We start from the raw sequence: 19,423 nt of genomic DNA, 5'->3' as shown, positions 1-19,423 counted from the left end.
TACGCGCCCTCTCCCCCCTCTTCTTCTGCATGCCTCTGCATGAGGGGCTTACACACATGTGTGAAGAGCTCTGTGTGGCCAGAGCTCAGTCTCTCTCCCCAACAGAAGTTGGCCCAGTAAAGATATTGCCTCCCCCACCTTGTCTCTCTAATGCAATAAGCGAGTAATTCCCAGCTCGGCCCCCGCTCTGAGTTCTCCGTAACCTCGGCACCCCCTGCATGCGCAGCCAGGTGTGACTCTCTGAACCTGCTCCCCTCCACAGCTCTCAGACTCCTCGCCCCCATCGCTCTGCAGCCGGCAAGACCTGTTTCCTAGACCAGTGGCTCCCAACCGTTCCAGACGACGGAACCCCTTTCGGAGTCTCATTTGTCTTGCGTACCCCCAAGTTCCACCTCACTTAAAAACGACTTGCTTACAAAATCAGACCTAAAAATACGAGTGTCACAGCTCCACTCTTACTGAAACATTGCTGGCTTTCTCATCCTTACCATACGATTACAAAATAAATCCCTTGCAATATAAATACTGTACTTACATGTCAGTGTCTAGCATACAGAGCAGTATAAACAAGCCACTGTCTGTATGAAATTTTAGTTTGGACTGACTTCGCTGGCGCTTTTCATGTAACCTGCTGTAAAACTAGGCAAATCTCTAGAGGAGCTGATGTCCCCCCGCTAGATCTCTGCGTCCCCCTGGCTGAGAACCACTCTCCTGTGGGCCAAGCCCTCTGCCCTGGCTGCAGGCGCAGTTCTATAAAGGGCCTTTTCCGGTCCCTGAAACAGCCCAGCTCTGGCCCGGGGACTTCTGGGTGTGAGCTCCCTCTCTGGCTCGCTCGACTTCCCGTCTCCGGTGGCGGGGCTGGGGCAGGGCTTGGGTCTGCCGGCAGCGAGCCCACGCCAGGGCCCCGGGCTGCAGGGGGAGTTCTCCGGCTCTTGCAGCGGCGAGGAGCGGCCCGGCATGCAGGGAGGAGACGCCGAAGGGGCGATGCCAGCCGGGGCCGCTCTGCAGGTAGGAGCCAGGCAGTCAAATGCGTGGCAGCGGGGAGGCACCAGGCCAGATTCCGGGCCGGTGTGAACGGTTGCTACTTCGGCTGTCAGTGGTCCTGCACCGAGCAGGTCTGGCTGTGGCCCATCGAGCCCTGCCCCCGCTTATCAAGGGGCAGATCCCGTTTTCCTCAGCGCAGCCGCCTGGCTGGTCCCCTGGCAAGGCGCTGTCTGTGGCGGAGCATCCTGCTGGAAAGTGGCAGTGGACCCCTCCGGGAGGGGCAGCCAGGACCTGACAGGCCCCCACCAGCCACTTTCCACGGGGCTAGCATGCTAAGGAGAAGGACTGAAGTGCTGAATGCTCATCCCGCAAAGCGCCTGGCTCTGATGATGTTGGTGGAGGCGTGGGGGGGGGGTGGTTTAAATAAATGTTCTTTGTTTGTTTCATCCAAATCTGGGCTCCTGCTGAACAGCAAAACTCTCCATTGACAACAGTGGGAGTAAAACGGGGCCTTTCGCTTGCACATAACAAGCTATCTGCCAACTTTTTGTTTGTTTGGGTGTCAGGACCTGAGGCTGCTCCCCACTCGGACATCAGGAGAGGGGGAGACTGTCACCAGAATGGTCCCACACCACTAGGGTGACCAGATGTCCCGTTTTTATAGGGATAGTCCCATTTTGGGGGACTTTTTCTTATATAGGCGCCTATTACCCCCGTCCCGTTTTTTCACAGTTGCCATCCGGTCACCCTACACACCACCCTCCAGCGGGCGCTTGAGCTCTCAGTTTCACGGGGCGGTTCTCAGGCTGTATCACACTGCCGCAAAGGTTAGGTATCAATTCAAACCAATAATGTCTAACCAACTAATGTCATGAAACCATTTCAGTTAACATCAGCTTGTGCAGCCCCTTTTCCTTTGAGAAATCTCAACACTGGCCTTAATCTACCCAGTGCTCTCCCTTCTACCCCGCTCTCTGTTACGAATACTGGAACATTTCCCTTTACCGGTCTTGGTGCAGGGACTGTCTATGGGTCTGGATAGTGCCTTGCATAACAGGGCTCCTGTCTCACTTGGAAGAAGCGGAGCAGTGAGCATATTGTAAAATCAATATAGTTCAAAGCCCACGCCTAATAAAGAAACGTGACAAGCCTGCCACAATGCAAAACGTCATAGTGGTTATTTATTACATCTAGCAGAGTAACCTGCATTACACAAAGCAAAACAAATTCAAGATTGCTCTGAAGGAAGCTCTCAAAATAACAACCTACTGTAGTCTAGTGGTTAGAGCAGTGGACTGGGAGCCAGGACACCTACCTGCTGTTTCTACTCTGGTACTGACTCAGTGTATTACTTTGATCAAATAATTTAGGCCAAAACGATATAAAGTGGCCACTGATTTTGGGTGCAGGTGTCAGGAGGTAGCTGCAGAGAAGGTGCTGAGTAACGCTTGCGATTCCAGGTCCCGGTGACATTTGAGGACATTGCCATCTATTTCACCCGGGAGGAGTGGGAGATGCTGGCAGAGTGGCAGAAGGAGCTGTATCGGGACGTGATGAAGGAACATTATGACAATCTGATTTCCCTGGGTAAAAGTCCATTTTCTTCTTACGCTCTCTGAGCTTTGCAAAATTCATCCATGTGTTTTAAGGGTGGAGCTCACCTCCAGTCATGCATTTCCTAAATCGCTGGGCCTGTTAGAGTAAACCCCTAAGGAGGGTTTAAAAAACACTGAGCAGCTTTGTTCCTGTCTTCTATTTCCAGCTGTCATGTGTCCACACAAAAAGCAACCGTATTGTTTTAAACCAAAATGATGTGTATTTTAGATTAAAGGAAAACAGCAACAAGAAAGAACAAAAGGAAAGTCTCCATGAAAGAGCAAAGTGTGTGCATATAGTCTCCTATACACAGCTGCAGCAGCTCTGCAGGGGAGGCAGCCATTTTGCTATCAGAGAGGCAGAAGTCTTAGAAACTGAAAGGTGCCATACAAAGGAAAACAAAGCTGTAATGGTTTCAAGCTACATACACCAAGCCCGCTGCAGCCACAGCTTCCTGCAAGCCTGTCCTTCAGAGGACTGGCCTCAGACATGCAGTGGGGGCCTGGGCTGTAAACAGAAAGTTTGATTTTTAAAAGTGATTTAAGGGCGGGGGAGGGACGTAATTGGGATCTTACTGTAAAGGGTGCATCCATTTCTAAGGAGCAGCTGGATGGTGGAAGGGGGAATACCTTGATATCTGTGCTTTAAATCCATTCATAATAAACGGTGCCTGTCGCAAAGGGAGGGAACTGGTGTCAAACCATTCACACAGCTTTGTAACAAGCATTCCATGGTGGCAATCCAAACCATAACATCCTCTGATCTACGTCCCCACAAATAGGCTATGCAGGCACCACGCCTGATGTGTTATCGCGGATTGAACGAGGGGAAGAGCCGTGGGTCATGGATCAGCAGGAGGAAAGAGAGAGGCTGGAATGCACCTTGCATGGTGAGCAGTTATAACCTAAACTGTGTCAGACCTGCTCTGACTATAGACCCCAGAGCTGGGGACAAGTGCCCCGTCACAGGCTGCTGTCCCAGTCTCTCTCCCGCATTGTTTTTATAAGCAGGGCTGTTCTGGCAAGTGTCAAACCCACAAACATGCATGCCCAGCTCACCCCCTCCGCCAGCTGGCTCTTGGGCCCAGGATCAAGCTGGGGAGCTGGCAGCAGGCAGTACACTCCCAGGATTAATAGGGGGTTTTGGCAGAAATCTTGCTCCAGGTCAGAATCCCAACCAATCCTACTTCCCAGTGCAGTGTCGGACCTCCCCCCCCCCCCCCCCGACTCCAGACACAGACCTCCCTGATCACTGGCATTATCGCCTCCTGCATGCCTTTCAGAGGCCCTAAAATGGCAGCCTTTTATGTTCTGTCCCAAGGATTAAACCAAGTCACTGCTGGTGCAACTCCACTGAATTTCACCGATTGTCTTGACTCCCAGGCTCTCCAGAACCCTCCAGCCTTTCCCATACCTCTCTCAAAGCATTACCCTGGGGCCGGGCTCCAACCAAAGCAGTAAGTGCCTGAGGATCATAGCAATGTAGGGCTGGAAGAGACCTTGGGTGGGGGGGGGGTTATCTAGTCCATCCCCCTGTGCTAAGGCAGGACCAAGTAAACCTAGACCATCCCTGATTTTAAAAACCTCCAGTGAGGGAGATTCCACAGCCTCCCTGAGTAAGGTGTTCTCGTGCTTAACTGTCCTAAGAATTAGAAACATTTCCCTTGCTGCAAACTAAGCTAATTATTTCTTGTCCTACCCTCTGGGTATATGGAGAACAATTGGTCCCCATCCTCTTTCTGACAACTCATAACATATTTGAAGACTGTTATTAGTTTCCCTAACCTCCCAGACTTCTCTTCTCTAGATTAAACATGCCAGTTCTTTCAACCTTTCCTCAGAGGGCAGGTTTTCTAAATCTTTGATCATTTTTGTTGCTCTGCTCTGGACTCTCTCCAATTTGTCCTTAAGTGTGGCACCCAGAACTGGACACAGTGCTCCAGCTGAGACCTCAAGCGTCCTGAGTAGAGTGGAACAATGACCTCCCATGTCTTACATACGACACTCTTGTTAATACACCCCATAATGATATTAGCCTTTTTTGCAACTGTGTCATATTGTTGAATCCTATTCAATTTGTGATCCACTATAACTGCAAGACCCTGTTCTGCAGTAGAGCTACTTAGCCAATTATTTGCCATTTTGTATTTGTGAATTTGATTTTTCCTTCCTCTGTGTAGTCCTTTGCACTTTTCTTCACTGAATGCCATCTCACTGCTTTCAGACCAGTTCTTCAATTTATCAAGATTATTTTGAATTCTAATCCTGTCCCCCAAAGTGCTTACAACCCCTCCCAGCTGGATTTCATCTGTAAATTTTAGAAGCCTATTCACTACTCCATTATCCAAGTCATTTAATACAATTATTGAATAGTACAGACCCAGAACAGCCCCTTGTGGATCCTCCCACTTATGATAGAGGTCTATACAATCATGAGTGGTGTGGAGAAAGGGAATAAGGAAAAGTTATTTACTTGTTCCCATAATATAAGAACTGGGGGCCAGCAAATGAAATTAATGGGCAGCAGGTTTAAAACAAATAAAAGGAAGTTCTTCTTCACTCAACGCACAGTCAACCTGTAGAACTCCTTGCCTGAGGAGGTTGTGTAGGCTAGGACTATAACAGGGTTTAAAAGAGAACTGGATAAATTCATGGAGGTTAAGTCCATTAATGGCTATTAGCCAGGATGGGTAAGGAACGGTGTCCCTAGCCTCTGATTGTCAGAGGGTGGAGATGGATGGCAGGAGACAGATCACTAGATCATTACCTGTTAGGTTTGCTCCCTCTGGGGCACCTGGCATTGGCCACTGTCGGTAGACAGGATACTGGGCTGGGTGGACCTTTGGTCTGACCCAGTGTGGCCGTTCTTACATTCTTATGACAGCGAATCATTGATAACTACTCTGAGTTCAGTTTAGCACCCAGTTGTGCACCCACCTTATGGTAATTTCATCTGTACAACGTTTCCCTAGTTTGCGTATGAGAGTGTCATGTGGGACTGTGTCAGAAGCCTCACTAACGTCAAGGGATATCACATCTACCGCTTCCCCCCTATCCACTAGCACAACTACCCTGCCAAAGAAGGAAATTAGATTGGTCTGACATGATTTGTTCTTGACAAATCCATATTGGCTGTTACTTACATTATTATCCTCTAGGTTTGTACAAATTGATTGTTTAATAATTTGTTCTGCTACCTTTCTGGATATCGAAGTTAGGCTGACTGGTCCATAGTTCCCCAGGCCCTCCTTTCCCCACTTTTTAAAAATAGGTACTATGTTCACCTTTCTCCAGTCCTCTAGGTCCTCACCCGTCCTCCATGAGTTCTCAAAGATAATCCCTAATGTTTCAGAGAGTGCTTCAACTGGTTCCTTAAGTACCCTAGGGCAGTGGTCCCCAAACTTTTCAGGGTCGCAGCCCCCTTTGCCCTGTCCACCCCCCTGGAGCCAGGGCCGGGAGCAGGGCCGTGGCTCCTAGGGTAGGGTATGTGGACAGGGGTAAGGGGGCTGAGATTGGGGCCACAGCTGAGGGTGGCTCCGGGACCAGGAGCAGGGCCAGGAACAGGGCCTGGGCCGGGTGCAGAGCCACGGCCAGGCGTGGGGCTGCGGCTGGAGGCGGGGCTCGAGCAGAGCTGGGAGCAGCGCGGGGCTGGGTGGTGCTCCCTCCCTGCCCCCCCTGGGAGTTGGCCTGGGCCCCGCCACTCCCCTGAATTTTCCTTCATGTCACAGTTTGGGCACCTCTGCCCTAGGGTGAACTTCATCAGGCCCTGCTGACTTAAATGCATCTAACATCCAAATATTCTTTAACCTCTTCTCTCCCTATTTTAGCCCAAGATCTTTCCCCTTTATCATAAACATTAATTGTGTTAAGCATCTGCTCACAATTGACCCTTGTAGGAATGTCCCATTTTTAGGGGTATCCCCTGTCATTGCGGATGAGATGATTCTGCCATAGAAACCCCTCCTCCACTGCCTAGGAGCAGTGGTGTTGTCAGCAAAACATGAAGTAATGTCTGGATTCTCCTCTCCAGAGGGTGCAGGCCTGAGCAGAACTGAGCAGCAGCAGCAGCAGCAGCAGGAGGAAGGTCCTGAGGACTTGGAGCCACACGGGACTTTACCGAGTAGGTCGGAAGAGAGAGTTTTACAGAGCCCCGAGTGGGAAGAAACTTTCCAGAGGCAGCGCAGGTCGCTGAGGCTGCAGCCAATCTTGGCGGGGAATGAGCCAGCTACCCCAAGGGACTGCGAAAGGGGTGGCCAGGAACCTCCGAGGCTCCCTGCGCAGGGAAGACCAAAGACGAGCCAGAGCCCAGCTACATGTCACATGTGTGGACTCAGCTTCAAGGGAGAGAGAGACCTTAGCAGACACAAACGCAGCGTCCACAAGATAAAGGATCCACACCAGTGCCAAGTGTGTGGGAAGTGCTTCCGGCTACGGCAGGACCTCAGGAGGCACCAGAGGATCCACACGGGGGAGAAGCCCTATCTCTGCACTCACTGTGGGAAGAGGTTCAGCCAGACCGCCAATCTCTGCACCCACAAGAAGATGCACAGGGGGGAGCGGCCGTACCCCTGCACCACCTGTGGCAAGAGCTTCCGGCAGAAGCAGCAGCTGGTGTCGCACAGCCGGATCCACACGGGGGAGCGGCCCTACACCTGCACGCAGTGTGCCAAGAGCTTCCGCTGGAAGCAGGCGCTCAGGGTCCACCAGAAAACCCACGTGGGAGAAGGTGGCTCTGAGGGGAGCCAGGCCAAAGGGCGGGTCTTCACCTGCCCCAAGTGCAAGGCCGTCTTCGCTCACAGGCACGACTTCCTAACGCACCGGCGAGCGCACGCCAGCGAGCGGACCTACCAGTGTGCCGACTGCGGGAGGTGCTTCAGACAGCGGCAGCAGCTGATTCCGCACCGCCGGATCCACACCGGGGAGCGGCCCTACAACTGCCCGCTCTGCGGGAAGAGCTTCCGGCGCAGGCAGGAGCTGACCACGCACCAGAGAATCCACACGGACGAGAGGCCCTTCCACTGCCCCGAGTGCCCGCTCAGCTTCAGGGAGAAGCAGAAGCTGAGGAGACACCAGAGAATCCACACAGGCGAGAGGCCCTATGCCTGCTCGGAGTGCGAGAAACGCTTCCGGCAGAAGCAGCAGATGGTGTCCCACCTCCGGATCCACACGGACGAGCGGCCCTATGCCTGCTCGGAGTGCGGGAAACACTTCCGGCGGAAAGACTCCCTCGCCAAACACCAGAGAACCCACCAAAGGGCGCAGACATAGGGCTTGTCTACACTACCACTTAAGTCAATGTAACTGAGTTGCTCGGGGATGTGAAAAAGCCCCCCACACACACACACACAAGCGACACAAGTTACATCGACTTAGCATGGCGTGGACAGCGCTTTGTTGGCGGGAGACACTCTCTCACCGACATAGTTTCCTCCTCTCGTTGAGGTGGAGTAATTATGCCGACGGGCGAGCGCTCTCCTATGGCACAGTGCATCTTCGCCGTATGCGCTACAGCAGCGCATGGTAGTGTAGACTAGACCATAGTCAATGCAGTCGTCCTGCCCCAACTCCCTCCTCACTTCCCCCGTGGAGGGGAAACTGCTTCCGCAGGGACTCGGAGAAACCACCCCCGGAGCCATCACCCCTTCATAGCTCCCGGCAGGGAACGGAGGGGAAGAAACACTACAGACACACTCCACCCCGGAGAAGGTGAAGGAGCTTCACCTCCATTCCCTCAAAGGGTCCAGGCAGCCACAGTCTCACAGCACTTATTGTTTCTTTGATGTATTTGAATCATTATAGAGGGCCTTGTCCTTCCTGTGAACCCCCATAAAGCCCTTCTGTTCTCTCCTCTGTGTAGTTGTCCTAGGACAGGCAGGATTTCTGAGCTCTCTATATTTCACCGGCCCCATAAAGGGCAGGACGGTTGGGTGTATGTGAGGTGCCCTGTGTGGTGGGAGAGGCATATGCAGGTGAAAACCATGACATGGTGCAGTAGTTTAATGGATTCATGGCGCTGAAGGCCAGAAGGGACCATTAGATCATCTAGTCTCACCATCTGTCTAGCACAGGCCATTCAGTTTCACCCTGTTACCCCTGTATTGAACCCAGTCACTTGTGTTTGACTAAAGCATCTTCCAGAAGGGCAACTGTGATGCCGACAGACCCCAGTCATCGGCGGGCGGGATTGAACTAGGGACCTCTGGAGCTTAGTCCATGAGCCTCTACCACATGAGCTAAAAGCCAACTGGCTGCTAGCTAAGGCTGTAGAGCAGACTCATTAATTTCTCTTTTTCTAAGTGGTCTAGGTGCCACTAGATGGGACACAACACCACACCCAGGAGGTGTGTGGGTTACACAACCAGTCTTGATCAAGAGATGGAGAATCCACTCTTTTTGCTGGTAGTTTGTTCTGATGGTTATTCACCCTCACTGTTAGAAGCATGTGCCTTATTTCTAACTTGCCTTTGCCTGACTTCAGCTTCCAGCTCTTGGTTCTTGTTGTGCCTTTCTCCGCGAGATGAAAGAGCTCTGTAGTGCCTGGCACTTTCTCCCAGTGAAGGTACTTCTATATTGTGATCATAGAATATCAGGGTTGGAAGGGACCTCAGGAGGTCATCTAGTCCAACCCCCTGCTCAAAGCAGGACAAATCCCCAACTAAATCATCCCAGCCAGGGCTTTGTCAAGCCTGACCTTAAAAACTTCTAAGGAAGGAGATTCCACCACCTCCCTAGGTAACGCATTCCAGTGTTTCACCACCCTCCTAGTGAAAAAGTTTTTCCTAATATCCAACATAAACCTCCCCCACTGCAACTTGAGACCATTACTCCTCGTTCTGTCATTTGCTACCACTGAGAACAGTCTAAATCCATCCTCTTTGGAACCCCCTTTCAGGTAGTTGAAAGCAGCTATCAAATCCCCCTCATTCTTCTCTTCTGCAGACTAAACAATCCCAGTTCCCTCAGCCTCTCCTCGTAAGTCATGTGTTCCAGTCCCCCAATCATTTTTGTTGCCCTCCGCTGGATGTTTTCCAATTTTTCCACATCCTTCTTGTAGTGTGGGGCCCAAAACTGGACACAGTACTCCAGATGAGGCCTCACCAATGTCGAATAGAGGGGAACGATCACGTCCCTCGATCTGCTGGTAATGCCCCTACTTATACATCCCAAAATGCCGTTGGCCTTCTTGGCAACAAGGGCACACTGTTGACTCATATCCAGCTTCTCGTCCACTGTAACCCCTAGGTCCTTTTCTGCAGAACTGCTGCCGAGCCACTCGGTCCCTAGTCTATAGCGGTGCATGGGATTCTTCCGTCCTAAGTGCAGGACTCTGCACTTGTCCTTGTTGAACCTCATCAGATTTCTTTTGGCCCAATCCTCCAATTTGTCTAGGTTCCTCTGTATCCTATCCCTACCCTCCAGCGTATCTACCTCTCCTCCCAGTTTAGTGTCATCTGCAAACTTGCTGAGGGTGCAATCCACACCATCCTCCAGATCATTTATGAAGATATTGAACAAAACCGGCCCCAGGACCGACCCTTGGGGCACTCCGCTTGATACCAGCTGCCAACTAGACATGGAGCCATTGATCACTACCCGTTGAGCCCAACAATGTAGCCAACTTTCTATCCACCTTATAGTCCATTCATCCAGCCCATACTTCTTTAATTTGCTGGCAAGAATATTGTGGGAGACTGTGTCAAAAGCTTTGCTAAAGTCAAGGAACAACACATCCACTGCTTTCCCCTCATCCACAGAACCAGTTATCTTGTCATAAAAGGCAATTAGATTAGTCAGGCATGACTTGCCCTTGGTGAAACCATGCTGACTGTTCCTGATCACTTTCCTCTCCTTTAAGTGCTTCAGAATTGATTCCTTGAGGACCTGCTCCATGATTTTTCCAGGGACCAAGGTGAGGCCAACTGGCCTGTAGTTCCCAGGATCCTCCTTCTTCCCTTTTTTAAAGATGGGCACTACATTAGCCTTTTTCCAGTCATCCGGGACTTCCCCCAATCACCATGAGTTTTCAAAGATAATGGCTCTGCAATCACATCCGCCAACTCCTTTAGCACTGTCGGATGCAGCACATCCAGCCCCATGGACTTGTGCTCGTCTAGCTTTTCTAAATAGTCCCAAACCACTTCTTTCTCCACAGAGGGCTGGTCACCTCCTCCCCATGCTGAGCTGCCCAGTGCAGTAGTCTGGGAGCTGACCTTGTTCGTGAAGACAGAGGCAAAAAAAGCATTGAGTACATTAGCTTTTTCCACATCCTCTGTCACTAGGTTGCCTCCCTCATTCAGTAAGGGGCCCATCCTTTCCTTGACTTTCTTCTTGTTGCTAACAGACCTGAAGAAACCCTTCTTGTTACTCTTAACATCTCTTGCTAGCTGCAACTCCAGGTGTGATTTGGCCTTCCTGATTTCACTCCTGCATGCCCGAGCAATATTTTTATACTCATCCCTGGTCATTTGTCCAATCTTCCACTTCTTGTAAGCTTCTTTTTTGTGTTTAAGAGCAGCAAGGATTTCACTGTTAAGCCAAGCTGGTCGCTTGCCATATTTACTATTCTTTCTACACATCGGGATGGTTTGTCCCTATATCCTCAATAAGGATTCTTTAAAATACAGCCAGCTCTCCTGGACTCCTTTCCCCCTCATGTTGTTCTCCCAGGGGATCCTGCCCATTAGTTCCCTGAGGGAGTCAAAGTCATGTCACTTCTCAATCTTCTTTTTGATAAGCTAAACAGATTGAGCTCTAAGTCTCCTATTGTAAGGCATTTTCCCCAGCCTTTGAATCCTTTTTCTGTCTGTTTTCTGCACCCTCTCTAATTTTTCAACATCCTTTTTAAAATGTGGTCACCAGAACCGGATGCAGTATCCCAGTACTAGCAGTCTCCTCAGTGCTGAATACAGAGGTAAAATCACTTCCCTACTTCCCTGTTTGCACACCCAGGATCACGTTAGCCCTTTTTTGCCACAGCATCGGACTGGGAGCTCACATTGAGTTACTTGTCCACTAGGATTCTAAATCCTTTCCAGATTCATTGCTTTCTGGGACAAGTCCCCTATTCTGTAGTGGTGGTCTGCATTCCTTGTTTCTAGATATATAACTTTTGGGTGTGGCTGTATTAAAATGCATTGTGTTTGAATGGACCCATTTTACCAAGCAATCCAGATTGCTCTGTATGACTGCCCTGTCCTCATCATTATTCCACACTCTGCTAATTATTGTGTCACCCACAAATTTGATCAGCGGTGATTTTATATTTACGTCCAGATCACTGATGAGCGTGTTAAATAGCACTGGGCCTAGTGCCAATCCCTACAGAACCCCACTAGAAACACTCCCCTTCAGTGAGGATGATTCCCCATTGACAACTGCTTTTTGAGCTCTGTGAGCTTGTCAGTTCTTAATCCTTTTAATTGGCGTTTTATTGGTATCGTACAGTGCTAATTTTGTAATCAGAATGTCATGTGGTACTAAGTCAACCCCCTTACATGTTTGGTTGACAAAGTTAATTCTACATATAATAGACTTGTAATCTCATCGGAAAATGACATGGTTTTATGGAAAATAGGTCTTGTTAAAAAACATCTTGACTGGAATTAATTATCAACTGACTCCTGTATCAGCTTTCCCATTATTTTGTCCAGGATTCACATTAGGCCACCTGGCCTGTAGTGCCCCAGGTCATCCTACTTGTCTCCTTTGAATATTGGCACAACGTTACCACTCCTCCAGTCTTTTGGAATTTTCCTGGTATTTCAAGATTTATTAAAAATTAACATCAGCGGACCAGACTTAGGTCTCTTGGGTGCAAGTTATTTAGGCCTGCTTATTTTAAAATGTTTATCCCTAGGAGATATTGTTTAACATCCTCTTTGGTTACTAATGGATTGGAAAGTACTCCATCATCCTCATATGATATGAGTACATCATCCTGCTTCTTTCCAAGTACAGAACAGAAATATTTATTAACACTTCTGCCTTTTCTGCATCGTTATTAGCCATTTTACCATCTCCATCTAGTAATGACCCTATACTATTGCTAGAATTTCTTTTGTTCTTAATACACTTAAACTCCTTATTGTCCTGATTCGGGCCAGCTATGGATGTTTCCCAAATGTTTCTAGCTTCCCTTATCAATTTTCTACACTTCATAACTTCTAATTTGCATTGATTTCTATCTAGTTCCCTTTTTTTCCATTTGTTATACTGTATATTATTTTTTTTTATTGTCTGCCTTCTATTCACCCCTGAACCAGGATGGCCTTTTAGCCAAAGTTGTCGTCTTTCTTGATTGTAGAATTGTGGCTTTTTGGCCAACTAATAAACTCTTCTTAAAGAACTCCCAATTTTCCTTCACGCTTTTCTATCTAAATTTTTCATCACAATCAATTTCCTTTAGTCTAGGGAAAATTAGCCCCTTTGAAGCACCAAGCATATATATTACTAGTTGGGACTGTAATGTGCATGACCATGTGATCTTGTTGTTCCCCTCATCCGCACATCTCCATCTTCTCTCCTATTGTTTTTTATATTTGTTTTGTTTCCAATTAGATTGCAAGCTCTTTGGGGCATGGTGTGTCTCTGTCTGTCTCTCTCCTCCTCCTCTTCCCCCCCCCCCCCCGTTTGCATAGCCCTATGCACAGCGTGGCCCTGATCCAGACTCCAGCCTCTGTGTGCTACCACCTTACAAATAATAATAATGAAAAGATGATTTCTCCAATGTAATCTGGAGGTCAATGCTCATCTGACAGAAAGTGTCAGTCTGGCAGAGCTGTGCAAAACTGGTGAAAAATGTCTCTGTGAAATCTTGCAGAAACATTTTTGTGTGATCTTGGGCCTCTCATATTTCACTTTTCCACTCATCCAGCTCATGCCTAAATATTGCTTTTTCTTTCATAGGTTTTAAAACATTTTTTAAATTTTTTCTGTTCTATCCCACCATCTGAAACTCTCATCTGTGCTCCAATATTCTCCAATCCTGATTACCACAGTCTTCGTTTCCACAACGCCTTATTGGCCCTTTCCAATTCATCCAAAATGCAGCTGCTATGGGCCAGGAAGCCATGGAGGAAAGCACTATCTTTGCTTCTGGAAATGATCACGAAATTGCCAGAGTACTCCTTAAATATTAAAATACAGGCCTTGCGAGGAGCTTTTCATAGTGGACAGGCTTTTGGGAGTGCCTATAAATTGTGAAATCCTGGAGCTGCAGGAGCATGAAGTAAATATGCCTCAGCTACTTCTGGAGAATAAGACAAGTGGCGACAGCAGCTTGAGAGAGTGATTCTAGATGGGTGGCCAGCTAGTGAAAGGTCAGGAAGTTCCAAGCATTTAATGTTGTTGGAATCAAAGAGATGAAGTTGTTGCATGTGACTGGATTCTGTACAGAGGACACCATGCTAAGCATACTCAATACCATCCATCTGGGCAGTGAGTAGTGTCAGAGTAGAGCCTGATGTAGCTTGTCTGGTCTGACCTCCATCTAGATCGTAAATTTACGAGCTGGCTGTATTCGTGGGCGGTGGGGGTTTTGGGGTGATTTTTTTTTCCTTTTGAAAATCAAACACAAATAAAACAGAAGACTAACAGTGCCCCTGAAATCAGCAGATCCTGACGCTTGTCATGTGTCATGATATGTATTCTCTTTTGTACTCGATTGGGGCTAGGAAATAAAAATCAGGCTCTTACCAGCAGTCCTGTGTGTCTCTCGTTTATATCAGGAACAGCGCCCTCCCGGATTGCAGCCTTGAGACATACATTTTAGCTGCACAGCCTCTAATAAAGAATAGTTCATATAGGCCCAACTGAAGGGCCATTCCACAAGTGAGAATATTTGTATCTATGTTTGCAGTGGGGTTGTAGCCATGTCGGTCCCAGGATAGGAGAGGGACAAGGTGGGTGAGGTGAGATTTCTCCCACCAGTAGAAGTTGGTCCAATAAAAGGTACTACCTCACCCACCTTTATATCTCTCCAATATTTGCAGCTCTCTTTTAGCCGTGTCTCTGTGTAACACAAATTGATCATCATCTGGGTGTTTATCAAGTTCAGTTAATTCTACCTTTGGTTAGTTCCCTTCATTACTGCAGAAGACAATCGACTGTGTGTATTTGTTTTTAACTTGATTTTACAATTATTTATATACATAGGATATGATTCAGGCTGCCCAGGAGAAATTTATGGTCTGAACTATCCCTGGTACTTCAGGAGACAAGGAAATTGTAGGCATAGACTAATAGATATTTCATATATACATGGGTTATATGTACACTGCAGCTCGGCGTAGACAGACCCGCACTAGCTCGGTTCGAGCTAGTGGGCTAACAATAGTCAGGGTAGCACAGGATAAATCCATGCAGACCCCCTGGGTATGTACTCAAGTGGTTAGTCCAAGCTGCCACCTGAGCTATCCCGGGCTGCGAAAGCTTCCCCTTGCTGGGAAGCATGTCCCAGCTGCAATATACGCGCACCCATAGATTTTAACATCAGAACAGCTCATTATGAGCATTAAGCCTGATCTCCTGCATAGTACAGACCTCCTGATCTCCTGATCTCCTGCATAGTACAGACCTGATCTCCTGCATAGTACAGACAGGAATTTCAATAGTTTAGTTTAGTTCATTTTTCCATGTTGTCTCAAGTGTTCTGCATCAAAATAAGAAACAAAGAAATTAAAATACAAAGCAACACATGAAGGGGGGCTCAGTAGATACAGAATGAGCTAAAGAGTCTCTCACCCCTTGGTCAGCAGTTCAGATCCAGCTTAGGCCAGTATGGAAGGGCATTACTACTATGTGATGGTTGCCACAGGTGCTGGAACTAGGGGTGGGTGTTGCAGCACCCCCTGGTTTGAAGGGGTTTACAGTTTGATTCAATGGCTCTCCACGCCCCCACTATAAAAATTGTTCCCTTGCCCCGCTAGTTGCTATGTGAATCAGTGTTGCTAACTTGTGTGATTCTGCTATAAATCTTGCAATATTTGGTGGTTTTTCTAGAGCTCCAGCTGCTGGAATCAAGAGAATAGGTGCAAATTGCAGTGTTCATTTCTTTTTTTTAAATGTAAGTTTCTCACCCTCATGGTTGCAGGGAAAAGCTTGAAAACATGAAGTAGGTGTAACTTAAAGGCTCAAAAACAGAAGACAAATAAAAAGGACTTAATTTTTAGACTCTGCCACAGACTTCCTATGTGACCTTAGGAAAGTTACTTAGCCTCTCTGTGCCTCAGTTTCCCATCTGTAAAATGCGGATAATAGCACTGCCCTACCTCACCGATGTGTCACGAAGATAAATACATAAAAGATTGTGAAGCGCTTTGAGCTCTCCTGATGAAAAGTGCCATAGAAGAGACTGATTTAAAATATAATAATATAATAACTATCATGATTTTTTGGCACCTGACTCATGATTTCTGAATGCTTGGGATTGCCCACACTCTTTGATGGTCCCAGCCTAGATCCATTAGGTATGTAGCCACACTGACTAAGTAGATTAAACTAGGAGTGTGATCACCTCTTTCAGGACCTGCCATGGTGGGTCTCAGTGTTATGCGTCATTGTGGGATCTTGCAGTGATCAAAGGATCATAGAATCTCAGGGTTGGAAGGGACCTCAGGAGATCATCTAGTGATGGGACACAGCAAGAAGAAGAGAATGGGGACAAGAGGCAACATGCCTGAGGAAGGAGTTCCTGTCCAAAGGAGGCCTGAGCTGAAGGCGGGCCATGTGGGGGTCCCCGGGGCACATCTGCAGTGCTCCGTGCCCCCACTCCTAGAATGGCTGTCACTCAGACAGGGCCCCAGCGAGTATTTCGCACTGATGCACAAACCCAATTGAAGTGGAGGGAATAAAGGGACTTCTTCCACCCAGAAATGTTTCCTGCCTTTTATGCAAGCTTCTGAATGTGGCTGTCCTTCCTTGGGGGCCTGGAGGATGGATGGAGGCGGTAGGAGGAGTGGCTCCTTTTCCCCTCTTCTCCAGAGAAGTGGGAGCTGGCAGGTTGGCTTGGGTGGCAGGGGACAGATCTTCTGCTGGAGGAGTCAGACACAGGTGGACTCTTTTTCCCTCTGACAGGTGCTGCTGCTGCTCCATCTGTTGGTGGGAAGGCCGAGTGCCCCAGAAACGCCCCAGCTCCTCCTGCTGCAGGTTCCCAGTGATGGGAAGAGCTGAGTCCCCCTAACCCAGCTCCAAGGAGATTTCCTTCCACGCTTAGCGAGGGAGCTGCTGTCCCCCTGTTACTTGAACCCCTGTTTATCCACTGGGCTGAGCTGGGAGCTGGGCCTAGACCTGTCATCAAAACCAGCACAAGCAGGAGGAGTGGCCACCCTGACAGGGTCTGCAAGCTGGCAAGGCCCTCCCACCTGCGGAGGAGTTCCTCCAGCCAGGGCTAAGGTGGGGGAGACTTGTACCACCATTGCCAGTGCCAGGGCTCAACAGGATGTGCTAATATCAGAGATCTCCTCCACCAGCTCTTTCAGGGTTCTTGGGTCCAGGCCTGCTGATTTAAAAATGCTTATCCCTAGGAGATGTTGTTTAACATCCTCTTTGGTTACTAACAGACTGGAAGGTACTTCATCATCTTCATGTGATCGAGTACATCACCCTGCTCCTTTCCAAATATGGAACACAAATATTGATCCTTTTCTGCATCACTGTTAACAGTGTTACCATCTCCATCATGACAGGTTTCAGAGTAGCAGCCGTGTTAGTCTGTATTCACAAAAAGAACAGGGGGACCAGTGGCATCTTAAAGACTAACAAATTTATTTGAGCATAAGCTTTCGTGAGCTACCGCTCACTTCATTGGACGCATTCAGTGGAAAATACAGTGAGGAGATTTATATACACAGAGAACATGAAACAATGGGTGTTACCATACACACTGTAACGAGAGTGATCAGGTAAGGTGAGCTATTACCAGCAGGAGAGAAAAAAAACCTTTTGTAGTGATAATCAAGGTGGGCCATTTCCAGCAGTTGACAAGAACATCTGAGGAACGGTCAGGGTGGGGAATAAACATGGGGAAATAGTTTTACTTTGTGTAATGACCCATCCACTCCCAGTCTTTATTCAAGCCTAAGTTAATTGTATCCAGTTTGAAAATTAATTCCAATTCAGACTCGTTGGAGTCTGTTTTTGAAGTTTTTTTGTTGAAGAATTGGAACTTTTAGGTCTGTAATCGAGTGACCAAAGAGATGGTCATGTACATTGGTCAAACTAGACAGTCTCTATGTAAAAGAATAAATGGACACAAATCAGATGTCAAGAATTATAACATTCAAAAACCAGTCAGAGAACACTTCAATCTCTTTGGTCACTCGATTTCTGACCTCAAAGTTGCAATTCTTCAACAAAAAAACTTCAAAAACAGATTCCAACAAGAGACTGCTGAATTGGAATTAATTTACAAACTGGATACAATTAACTTAGGCTTGAATAAAGACTGGGAGTGGATGAGTCATTACACAAAGTAAAACTATTTCCCCATGTTTATTCCCCCACCCCCACTGTTCCTCAGATGTTCTTGTCAACTGCCGGAAATGGCCCACCTTGATTATCACTACAAAAGGTTCCCCCCCCCCCACACTGGTAATAGCTCACCTTAAGTGATCACTCTCATTACAGTGTGTATGGTAACACCCATTGTTTCATGTTCTCTATGTATATAAATCTCCCCACTGTATTTTCTATTGAATGCATCCGATGAAGTGAGCTGTAGCTCATGAAAGCTTGTGCTCAAATAAATTTGTTAGTCTCTAAGGTGCCACAAGTCCTCCATCTCCATCATGTAATGCACCTTTACCAGTGCTAGGATTTCTTTCATTCCTAACACATTTAGAAAACCTCCAGCTTATTACCCTTAGCTCTGCCAGCCGTGGATTTTTCCCTGATGTCTTCAGCTTCCTTTATCAATTTTCTACATATCCTGAATTCTAATGTATATTGATTGCTATCTATTTCCCCTTTTCCCATTTGTCATATATTGGTTTTTATTTCTAATTGCTGCCTTCACTTCACCACTGAACCAGATGCAGGTTGCTACCTCAGCACTGAGAAGAGATCTTGTTTAAGACTGCTTTGCTCTTATACAGCACCTGGCTTCTCAGGATCTCAAGCTGCTTTGCCAACACTGATGTGTTACACCACTCAAACCTCTGTGAGGTTAGTCAATATTTTCCCTGTTGTTATTTTACAAAAAGGGGGAAACTGAGGCAAAAAGCAGTGAGGTGACTTTCCCAAGACATAGAGTGAGGTCCAAGGCTAGTGTAAAGCATAGGAGAAACATTTTCAAAAACTCCTAAGTGACTTAAGTGAATAAATCCCATTGTATTTCTGAAAATGGGACCTCGGGTACATCTAAAAGAACCCATGGGAGCAAATCTTAGAGCCCATGTCAACTGGCTCAGGCTAATGGGGCTCACGTTATGGGGCTCAAAATAACAGTGTAGATGTTCCCACTCAGGCTGAACCCCGGGCTTTGAGGAGGACAGTTTCAGAGCCCGTGCTCCAGGTTCTGGGATTCGCTGCCATGGGAGGGGTTTTTGCAGTGGAGATGTACCCTTAGGCACCTAAGTCACTTAGGCACTTTGGAAAATGTTACCATAGAGCTGCTGATTTTGAGTCCTTAATCCCAAGAGAATCCTTCATCTAAACTGACATATATATAAATGATATATATATTAACTAAATATTTCCCCTCTCAGACTGTTTAAATATGAATATAGAGCACTATAATAAATGAAACAATGAAGTCACACGACTGTGACTCTTCTGGGTAATGCTGATTGCTAAATTGGCTCCTGAACTACTGAGATCTGAGTATCACTGCTCTAGGGTGTGACTTA

At 47.6% G+C, this 19,423-nt stretch overlaps 1 protein-coding gene across 1 annotated transcript; it reads left to right on the top strand.

The window, feature by feature from the left end:
• Positions 1 to 816: 816 nt before the first annotated feature.
• On the top strand, positions 817 to 9,703 carry LOC141983418 (uncharacterized). The gene is made up of 4 exons (XM_074946546.1): positions 817 to 1,008; positions 2,445 to 2,571; positions 3,362 to 3,469; positions 6,610 to 9,703. Exons 1-4 carry the CDS (start codon positions 958 to 960, stop codon positions 7,845 to 7,847), a joined length of 1,524 nt encoding a protein of 507 aa, XP_074802647.1. The 5' UTR covers positions 817 to 957; the 3' UTR covers positions 7,848 to 9,703.
• Positions 9,704 to 19,423: the final 9,720 nt, after the last annotated feature.

Source organism: Natator depressus, chromosome 2 (genome assembly GCF_965152275.1).
Source record: "Natator depressus isolate rNatDep1 chromosome 2, rNatDep2.hap1, whole genome shotgun sequence".
NCBI classification, from domain to species: domain Eukaryota; kingdom Metazoa; phylum Chordata; order Testudines; family Cheloniidae; genus Natator; species Natator depressus.
The sequence above is the reverse complement of the archived record's forward strand: the minus strand, read 5'-3'. Positions and strand labels throughout refer to the sequence as shown.

Excerpts from the sequence above, each read along its gene's own strand:
- LOC141983418 (XM_074946546.1), top strand. The coding sequence starts at position 958 with ATGCAGGGAGGAGACGCCGAAGGGGCGATGCCAGCCGGGGCCGCTCTG. Across the intron at positions 1,009-2,444 it reads CAGCCGGGGCCGCTCTGCAG|GTCCCGGTGACATTTGAGGA; the intron begins GTAGGAGCCAGG and ends TTGCGATTCCAG. Across the intron at positions 3,470-6,609 it reads GCTGGAATGCACCTTGCATG|AGGGTGCAGGCCTGAGCAGA; the intron begins GTGAGCAGTTAT and ends TCTCCTCTCCAG.